This window comes from Saimiri boliviensis, chromosome 19 (assembly GCF_048565385.1).
Source record: "Saimiri boliviensis isolate mSaiBol1 chromosome 19, mSaiBol1.pri, whole genome shotgun sequence".
Classification (NCBI taxonomy): Eukaryota; Metazoa; Chordata; class Mammalia; order Primates; family Cebidae; genus Saimiri; species Saimiri boliviensis.
In genome coordinates this window covers 32,499,986-32,510,185 of record NC_133467.1, presented here as the reverse complement: position 1 = coordinate 32,510,185, position 10,200 = coordinate 32,499,986, and the positions used below count along the sequence as shown (strand labels likewise).

The window sequence follows — 10,200 nt, the reverse complement described above, 5'->3', positions numbered from 1 at the left end:
GCTAAGTTTCAGCAAAACTGATTCAGAATGAGATAGTTCAAGACTTTCAGAGATAGTCACAAAGAATGGCAAACACCAGGGGCTTGGGACACCTAAGACAAGACTAAGTACGAACACCCTGTATCTCTTTTCCATCTTGTTACATGTGGCCTCACGAGTGAGAACTGCTTTGGTCACAGATGCAGGGGTCCTTAGAGGGTTTCTAGATCAGACTCTTCACGAACCTTACTAACTGAAACTTGAGAAGGGCACGATCCCTCGAAAGATCAAGAAAGATGAAAAAATATTGGAGAAAAGGACTGGCGATAAAGAGATGGAATAGGGAGGGTTAAGAAAGAAAACGACTGAGTTGCTTTGAAGGCTGCCAGATTGGGCAAGAGTCTGGGGTGAAATCATGTTTTCAGAGGGTGAGTCATTTTCTTGACAAGGGATTGACGGAGACATTGGTTCCCAAGGCCTGGGGGTTTGCTGGAAGATGCCTTTCAAGAGAGATTGCCTGGGGCCACGAATTGTTGCTGGACAGATAACTATGGGCTCTTGGGTAAGAGGGATTAGGGATGTTAGTGTTTAGGAGAATGATGAGAGTCAGCAGTTATCCACTGGAGATATGTCCCTGGTACCTTGTTGATAGGGCGACCCCATGGCTTAAGGCCTGGGGCCACAAATTTTTGCTGGACACATAACTATGGGCTCTTGGGTAAGAGGAATTAGGGATGTTAGTGTTTAGAAGAAGGCTTGAGAGTTAGTAGTTAGCCACTGGAGAGATGTCCCTGGGTACACTGTTGATGGGGGACCCCGGGGTTAAGGGGATCCCCAGTTGCCAAAGGATGGAGGGCGGAGCTGGAGGATCTCAGGCTAGTGGGCACGCCCTTGCCCAGGCCTGCAGTGGCCGCGCTCGCCAGCTGGCCCACGGCCCTGTCGGACTCCCCTCCCTCCACCCCAAGCCTAAGAGCGGTGAGCGCGGGGTCCCACTGCTGAGCCAGCTCCCTCCCTCTGATCCACACCCGAGCCTGGCTGGCGGAGCTCCGGGGGGAGAGGGTGGAAGGCACCACAAAGGCAAGGAGGGGGTGTGGGAGGCGGGGGGAGTGGGGAATGCGGCAGCCTGGCACCCCCGCGACCAGCCCAGCCCCCTGCCAACCCCCCTCCACCTCCAACCAGATGGTTTGCTCCGAGCGCCCTATTTAATCCCCGCGACTGCAGCAGCGCCGGCTCCCTCCTGGTCCCCACCTCGGCCCCGGGCTCCGAAGCGGCTCGGGGGCGCCCTTTCGGTCAACGTCGTAGTCTACCCCCTCCCCATCCCCAGCCCCCGGGGATTCAGGCTCGCCAGCGCCCAGCCAGGGAGCCGGCCGGGAAGCGCGATGGGGGGCCCAGCCGCCTCGCTCCTGCTCCTGCTGTTCGCCTGCCGCTGGGCGCCCGGCGGGGCCAACCTCTCCCAGGACGGTGAGTGAGGGAGGGGGCGGCGCCCGGGGAGGTGGGGAGTGACCCGGGGCGGGGGCCGGGATCTGGAGTCTGGCGGAGGGAGCCTGTTGGCTTTGTCTGGAAGCGGGGTTAAAGTCGCCAGCCGCTGCGAACACCCTTGTGTCTGTCTCTGAGCATCCGTGTCTCTGTGGACTGTGGGTGTGCCGGCGTGTGCACCCTTCTGTGTACACCACCGAGCGTGTGTCTGCGTGTGCACCGGGGTCTGGCTCTCGCGGCTGATGTCCGTTATGAGCAGCCCGAGGTCTGGATGTGTTGCTGTCCGTGCGCGCGCGCGTCTGTGTTGGTGTCTGGCTCTGCGTTTCTGTGTCAGTATCTGTGTGTATGTCTGTGTCGGTGTGTGTTGGGGGCGGAGTGAGATTTGTCGCTGTTTCAGTCAGGGCGTGTGTCGGGTGTTTGTGTATGTATGTCTGTAGGGGTTGGGTAGCCAGTGCAATCCCCTAAACTGCTGTATGCAAACATTTCTGCTCCCCCGCCCGTCCCCCACCACGACCCGAGGCCCAGCTCCGAGTGGGCAGAGAAGGGGGCCTGGGTGAGGCTGCTGAGGGGGGCGTGGGCAAAGAAGGGGGCCCTTATCCTTGGAGCAAAACAACAACACAGGGCGGAGGGGGCCCAGGATGGCAACATCCCTGACAGTGGTAGAAGCTGGGAAAAGAAATCCAGACAGGAGCAGAGGCGGTGGGGGGGGGGGGTGGGGGCGCAAAAGAAAGGATCAAGATATTTGGGGAGGAGGACGCATGGGAAACCCAAAGCTTTTCAGGGCTAAGCACTGATTTTCCCAGATTTGGGGTGGGATAGCATACCTAGCCCCTTTGCCCCAGTCTGGAACTCAAACCTCCTTTTAGGTTCCTAATGGTAGAGACATGAAGGAGGAGATCGGGGAGAGAAAGGAGGAGGGGCCAGGGGTGAGGGGACTTGGGGAAGAGCCCCTCCCGCCCTGGGCTGGGCTATGTAGGTCAGCGCTGTGGGGGCACCTCAGCTTTCTTAAAGGCTACTAACGGTTAGTGGGATGGCAGAGGGGCAGCGTGTAGGGAAACCCGGAAGGGGGCCACAGCTCAGAGCCTCAGGTCCCTGAGGAGGGAGGGCAAGCTGTGAAGAGACTAAAGGAATGCACCCTCCTCTTCCCTCCGCCCGGTAGGAAGAGGAGGAAGGCTGGGATGGAGGAAGGGGAGAGGGAACAGGACCTCTGTGGAGCAAAGGGAAGTGGGGAGAGTGAAGGGGGAGGGTGGTGGCTGTGCCCGGCCAGATGCCAACGAAAAACAGAAAGAACCGCAGGGGAGGAGAAAGGGGAGGTGGCTCCTGGGCGATGGACCCAGTGGCCAGCAGGGATGGGCACAGGGCGGGGCGGGGGTGGAGAGGGGAGGGGTTGAAACTGGGGAGGATGATGTAGAGAATTTCATCTGAGGAAAACAGGCGAATAGCCAGGGTGCTGGAGGAATAATTGCTCCACCTCACCTGACCTCCCCCAGCCCTGTCTCCATCATGATAAAGGAGCTTCCCCTGGTATGGGGACCCTGGGGATCCCCTCCCTTAAGTTGGCTGGCTGACTCCTTCCGCCCTCTACCCATCAAACTCCCCAAAGGGAGTTCCGGCCCTAGTCACCACAGAGACAGCAGTCTCTTCTTTCCCCTACGTGGAATCCCCTTCCCCAGAGGACTGCACTGATGACCCCACTCACTGAGGAGCTGAAGGGAGTCCTTGGGGAGAGCAGGCTAAGTTCAAGACAGAGAGGCTGCTGGGTGTTTGTGCCTCAATAATGACCCTCCTACTAGGCCTTGACTTTCAGCTGCAGCCCCTGGCCTTCCTAACCCGCTGAGTTTTATAAAGAGAGGCAAATACGATCCAAACTGCAACTGTTCAGTAATGGGAACTGATGGTGCTAGGCTGGGCCCCAAAAAGAAAGACGTCATCCAGAAAGCTGTGAGCTCTTCTACTCTAAGATGTAAAAAAACTATAGACTAGAGTAAATCAGTATACTAGCCAAGTCTTTCTTCACCAACTGCACTCTTCCTTCTTGGTCCTCAAATTGGGGGCACAGCCCCTATTCAGGCTTAAAGTTGAGAGGAAGAGAAACGTTCTATCATATTTAGAAATATGTTTCAGAGCAGTGGCCTGAGAGAAGCAGTGGAAGGCAGTAACTTCTGAATGGGGAATTTCTAGAGAGGTGGGGAAGTGGGAGATAAACAGCAGGGGTCTGTTTCCAAAGAGGAGTCAAATCAAGCATCATTTTCCTTGTTGAGCATTATCTTTACAGAAAATGGACATCTGTCTGGTGTGCGGTATCTCAGGACACGCTGATGCATGAGATATAACCACCATATCTTCTATCTTAGATTAATTATATCTTTTAGTTTCTGGATCTAAGAAGGCCAGTGCTGATGGTGGGAGGTAAAAAGCACAGATTTAATGCTCAGGGATAGTAATCCTGAAGACTATTTTGCCCAGGATCATGGAGATGTGTCTAGTACCCCCGAGTTGGCCTGAGGCCCCTGGGAAGAAGGCTAGGCAGTATTTATCTTTAACTGGTAATGTTTGACCAAAACTATGAGAGAGGTGGTGTGAAGGTATAAGGACAAGATACTCTTATGCTAATGCTTGAATTGTCAAGAGTGTTGTGGTAACATATCTATTTTCACTTAGAATAAGAAAACAAACTTTATATGTTGCTGAGGCATATCGTTCCCTGGAGTACAGCATACATTTTTTAAGCTTTGTAAGGCTGAACAGAGATTGAGAGGGCAAGCAACTGATATCTAAGACTGGCCATGAGTGCTGTGGCTAGAAGTTCAGGAATGGGTGAGACATTTAGAATGTGCCATCCACCCTTCCTTCTCACTAGTATTCACAGAAGTTGACAATTCCAGATTTGGAGAACAAAAGTCCTATGAATTTAATGTGCCCTCTCTGGTGAACAGCTCAATACTCAACACCATGCCCAGCTTTCTTGGGCTCTCCCTTCTCAAGTTATTACCTGTGAGTTGACCTAGGGTAAAGACAGATAGATGGATAGCTCCTCTTTGTTTCAGATAAGGTTATAGCAATTTAACCTTGTACTGCACTGCCCCACACATGAACATCTATTTCTTCTCAATGACCTCTGTCCAGGACCATCCATTCTGCAGCCCCCTGGCCAGATGCCCAGTGAGGATATCATGCCCTTTGTGCCACAGAAGTCCAGCAGGCATTCACTCTAGTGCTGCCCACAGATCTGTATGGCAGACCAACTCCAGCCAGTTTCTGTTCCTAGTCATAGCTGTAACTGTCCTGTTTCTGTTCCTGTTCTCCTCCTAGCTGCAGCTGTAACTCTTGGGAAAGATATGCTCTCCATTTAGACATGTGCATTTTCTGGCATGGAAAAGTTAAGATCATCACAGAGACAGGCATATAGCAGAGTTTCACTCATCCCATGAAGAACCAGTCTGTTTAATGTAGGTCCCAATCTATGGGATGTCAGCTGCCTACCCAGCAGTTGTGTCATTCTATTCCGAGATTCTCCATAATCTGGAGAGCACTGTCGGTTTTAATAGTGTCCCCAGGGCAACAGTTTTCTCATTTTGTTTTTAAAACAAAGATGTGAGACATTTTAAACAAATAAGTAAAACCTACCAAAGGAGTATTGCTATGGTTGAAATAATGAAATAAGACCTACATATCTTTTCCCTGTCTTACTGGCTTTTACACATTCCTATAATCCTTAAGGAACTACCTGGGGTTCTACCACACAGTTCAAAATCCTCTGTCCCAGACTGATAGGATGAGCCAGCTTACTACCCCTAGGCTCTTTCTCCTTCCTCTTCCAACTGAAGAAGAAAGGAAGTCCAAATCTAATTGCAAGAGTGCCTTGTTGGAGATATTCACTATTCACTTGAACAGAGTGACTCATAGTTCTGCAGCCATAAAATTCCACAGACAGCATCTCTTTGGTGTTCTGGTTACTTTGAAATAACAAACTGAGTAGTTGTGCCATTGCTCTGTAAATTCTTAGATTTGATTTTGGTACTCCTTGCTGTTACTACTTTCTTGCAGTCAAATAATATGCAAAATTGAATCAAAAGTTTCTTTTCATTACATCACATGGTAGGAAGAAAAATCTTCACAGTATCATCAGAGAAGTAAAACCCCTGGGGCTGTGACTAGTCTCAGTCTTTGTTGTTTCCTACTCCAGTGGAACTGCCTACTGGCTCAACTATCCCTTTTTTGTCATCTAATTCTCAGTGGTGGAATTTTGCCTAAGGATGGTGATCTAGGTTCCAGATTCTTGTTGACAGCAAGCTGTGGACTGGGCCAGCTCCTTACTGACTACTGAGTGAAAAATTCAAAGTTATAAAGTTTTGGTAATTATATATTCTTTTATTTTTCATGTTAGAATGTAATATTTCATGTTTAACCATTGGCTATAGGCCCGTGCACTAGAACATTTTGTTTTCCATATGGGGTCATGTTGTAGAGGTCCACCCATAATCTCTGAGAATAGCAATCCCCGCGGAAATGCTTACAAAAGACACAGAGAAGCGAACCATCAGAAAAGGACCCTGGAGAAGCAAGCCGTCAGAAAAAGATTCCATTTCTAAAAGCTTGCTCAGATTAAGTATAAACCCTCCATGTCATCATAAAATGGAGAAGAACAAGTTTCCAGGGCTAGAGACCTGTTTCTGCCTCTAGGATCAGGAGTAGTGATGATTTTTTTAACAAGATCAGAACCAGCTTGTGCCCAGGGCTCCAATAACCACCCAAGTAAAAACCCAGTCCAATCCTATTATATATGACAAGGAGCTCCATCCCTTCTAGTACAGAGAAGTCAAACTCTCAGGAGGCTTGAACACATGAAGCTGTTATGATTTTTACACTATAGAAGCTAAGATGCTAAGAAGTAAAGGTACATATTCTTCACTGAAGCAGCAAGTACTAAATAATCTCTCTCTTCACCAAAATTTTCCTAAGCCTTAAGACAGTCATCAAATTTCCCAAAAGACAGACTTCTAAATCCTGAGAACAATATTCTTCTTAAGAGGTGTGATTCTATACCTCTCTTCCAGGTGTGATTGTCTGAACTACTTACAGCAATTCTGGATATATTAGGGCATTCTGAGTCTGAGACATCTCATACCCTACCTGATGAAAATACACATTTTGACTTTCTTGTGCCCTACTGTCTCTGAGGGGGCACTGGCTCTCTATTCCCTCTTTAGAAGATAGGCCTAATTTTACTCATGATAAGTTGTAGCACATTAAAAGCCCCTCCATCACCACTAATATCTAGGCAACATAATCGCAGAGGCTAATGTTGACAAACTCAGTCTGGTGGTGGTCCTCATTTTTCAGCACGGTCTCTTGGCTGTATATCAACCTGACAGGTTCAAACAAAGCACTTCAGGAGATCTCATAGAGCAAGTGATGAACGTAGAGTGACTCTAGTAGAAACCATGATGTCTGTTCTTTTAGTTCCTGTGCTTGAGAGCTGGCTGCCTTACCCCATGATCCCAGTTCCCCTGTACTTTGTGGAGCAAACTATTATACCTGTGCTTTGAGCTCTCCATGGTGCTAGCCTCTGACAGTGACACGCCAGGCTTTTCTTGTTGCTCTCCATGGTCCTGTTTTACCTCCAAGTTTCATAATCTCCTTATTCTCCACAGTGCAGTCCCCAGAACAGGGCTGGAATCTCCCTCACCTGACCACAAACACACACATGATCTTGGTTATGGTCCCTGACCTATTCCACCACAAATACAGACCAAAACTCTGAGATACAGATCTAGGAAGTTCTCCTGGCCATCTGATCAACTGCAGGAAGGGAACAGAAGGGCAGGCAATTCTCAAGTTAAAAAAGAAGTGCTGGAAGGGTTTTATGAGATGCTTGGGAAATTGTGGCCTACAGTGACCTCGAATGGCCTCAAAAGAACTGAATGTTTTGTCATATTTGGATGCATAGATTAAAAATAGAACTATATATAGTTCTGTTTTAGATCAAGATAGTATTGCTCATATATACGATAACCATACACAGTTGTACTTTGGTATCCATAAAGGATTGGTTCCAGGACCTCCCACAGATACTAAAATCTGCAGATACACAGGGCCTTGATATCAAATGGAGTAGTATTTGCATATAACCTATGCACATTCTCCTGTATGTTTTGTCATCTCTAGATTACTTATAATACCATATACAATCTAAGTGCTATGTAAATAGTTGTTTTACTGTATTGTTTGGGTGATAATGACAGGGAAAATGTCTAAACAAGTTTAGTGCTGGCACAACTTTTAAAAATATTTTCAATCTACAGTTGATTGAGTCTATGGAGGTGGAACCCATGGATATGCAGGGTTGACTGTATACAGTATAAGTGTGGAATGCAAAATGAATCCTACTCAGTTTATAAACATGTACCTCTTAACAGAACTCTGAGCATGACAACCAACTGTAACTGTCCTGTCACAGTGCGATTTTTACCCTTTCCCCTCAACCTTAGCAAAGATAATACATGACATCATCAGCATAGGTAACGAAGGAATCCAGTAAATGAGAGGCATAGAAAACAAATATCAAGTCTACAACCCTATCATCCTGAACGTACCGGATCTCATCTGATCTTGCAAGCTAAGCAGGGTTGGACCTGGTTAGCACTTGGGTGGGAGAAAACAAATATCAAATCCTTGACTTAATGCCCCCACCTTTATAACAACCTTGTACAAAACTAAATGGCTTTGAATATAACCATCTTCTCCAAGAGAGCACGGGTCCTTGGCCATATCTCAGTAGATGCATGTTTAAACTGTACTGTGCTGTGTGCTGTGCTTTGAGGGTATCTTCCCATAAACCCATGATATCAAATGGGGCAGGGAGCCGAGTGCGCTCAGCCCCTGTCAGTCTTAGATTAGCCAGCCTGTTCTTCACATCACATTAGAACTACACAAGCTTCTCATCTCCTAAATGCTGATTTTTCCATGTCAATTTATGGATAAAAGTTAATATAATCATTAATTCTCATGAGTGACCTACAGCAGAGTATAGCTGGAGAGGCAGGTTTCCAGAATGAATTTCCAGGACTCCTCTTTCATTTCTTCATTTGAAACAAGGAAAAACTTCATTCCTCAAGGACAGGTAATGAGAGTGATTTATCTCTATGAGCGAGCCTTCAGCAAGAGAGAATTAGAGTTACAGGAACAGCTGGAGTTTCTCCCATCTACTCATCTTCCTAAGCCCTCTGTTCTCATGAAGAGCAGGTGAGTTTCAGAAGGGACTCAAATACAGAAATCTCAACGTATTTTTCAGTACATATATCATCCTTTAATGTGAACTCTTACCTCTGGGATTCTTTAAACTTCTCTTCTTTATCTTTCTCTTGGAAGCCTCCAAGAGAACAATAGGAAAGCTAAATAACTTAAAGAACAAACTAAAATTTTGTCTTCTCTAAGGATTTCCCTTTCCCCAACTAGACTTACACTAATTGTGTATTGATTGCTAATTATAAGCACCTTTAGCTCATTTACTTGTAGTTCAGGGTCAGGAAGATCAGGTGCATCACCTTGCCCTAGGGAAAAAAAGTAAAAGAAATGAAGGCGGATGTCTCAGCCACTCATCTGTAGGCTAACCATCATTCATTTCTCCCGTCTTCATATACTTCAAAATATGGGCAAGGTAGGATGAAGAGCTACTACTTCTGACACCAGATCTTATTGGAAATATCCAGATTCTTGTTTCACATGTTTATTTTTACCCTTCTATGACCTGGCTCTTTGCTTCCAATTCTGATTTCAGTAAGTACATCAATGACAGGTAACTTGGAAGTTAGCATAGCGGTCAGTCAGTCTTTGAAGAGCCTGGAGCTGAGTTCTTGAGTTATTATAAAATGAGGAGCCAGTTTTACCATCTGCTCCTAATCATTTTTTTTTTGCCCAGAAAATGCGAAAATTACAGTGGAACAATTGCACTCACTAGTTCTTACTGTAGTTCTTAAAGATATTTCCAAATACATATTATATGTTTCTTCCCCTAATCTGTATCCTCTAATCTCACACAAAAATAAAAATCACCACCACTAAGCCCCTGAGCCTCTCATATTTTCATTTATCCTCAACTGCCACTTAATGCCAACTTTTTTCTGGTTTCCAAGCCCTGGAGTCCAATGTCAGTGACAGATGGACTGAGCCTCAGCCCTGGAGAGGAGAGGATTCTGGCCCTCTCCTGGGGAGTTTGAGCAGAAGAGAGAGCCTGAATTCTGCTTTGGGGAGAATCTCTGAGTTTAAGCCATATGGTTTTCTGGAAGTAAGGGGTTCTGATTAATATGGGCATATGAAAAGGGCTCTGTATCTGGGTCATAATAAAATCTGTGCATCCATGTCAGACAAAAAAACCCCACAGAAATATGATTAGTGAGAATCATAGTGTGTTTTGTGTGTGTGTGTGTGTGTGTGTGTGTGTGTGTGTGTGTGTTGAGGGGTGCATGCCAAAATATGCAGGCATCTTAGGGAATAAAAATACGTTTGCCCATATCAAATAAGAGATACTCAACTGAGACTTAAGAAGAGAGATAGAGTTCTTTATGTCAGAACAATGTTATTTTCCATTTTGGGGTCTGAAATCTGTAGACTTGGGAGAATGTATCTGTTTCACGGAAGAGTTAAATTCTCAGGAAGGTACAAAGTGAGGCTAATGTGAACAATGTACCGCAATTTAAAAAATACAGATTTTTTTTTTTAAGTGAGAAGAGTGTAGGGAGACTA

At 46.6% G+C, this 10,200-nt stretch overlaps 1 protein-coding gene across 2 annotated transcripts in view; it reads left to right on the top strand.

Moving 5' to 3' along the window:
• Nucleotides 1-1,162: 1,162 nt before the first annotated feature.
• Nucleotides 1,163-10,200, top strand: part of CADM3 (cell adhesion molecule 3) — a 32,485-nt gene continuing 23,447 nt past the window's right edge. Inside the window, exon 1 of one of the 2 annotated variants that reach the window (XM_003937899.4) lies at nt 1,163-1,440. In XM_003937899.4, coding sequence (XP_003937948.1) covers nt 1,359-1,440 — 82 coding nt within the window. In that variant the 5' untranslated portion in view covers nt 1,163-1,358. The remainder of the gene's footprint in view (nt 1,441-10,200) is intronic. The other variant, XM_003937898.4, reaches the window with a different exon arrangement.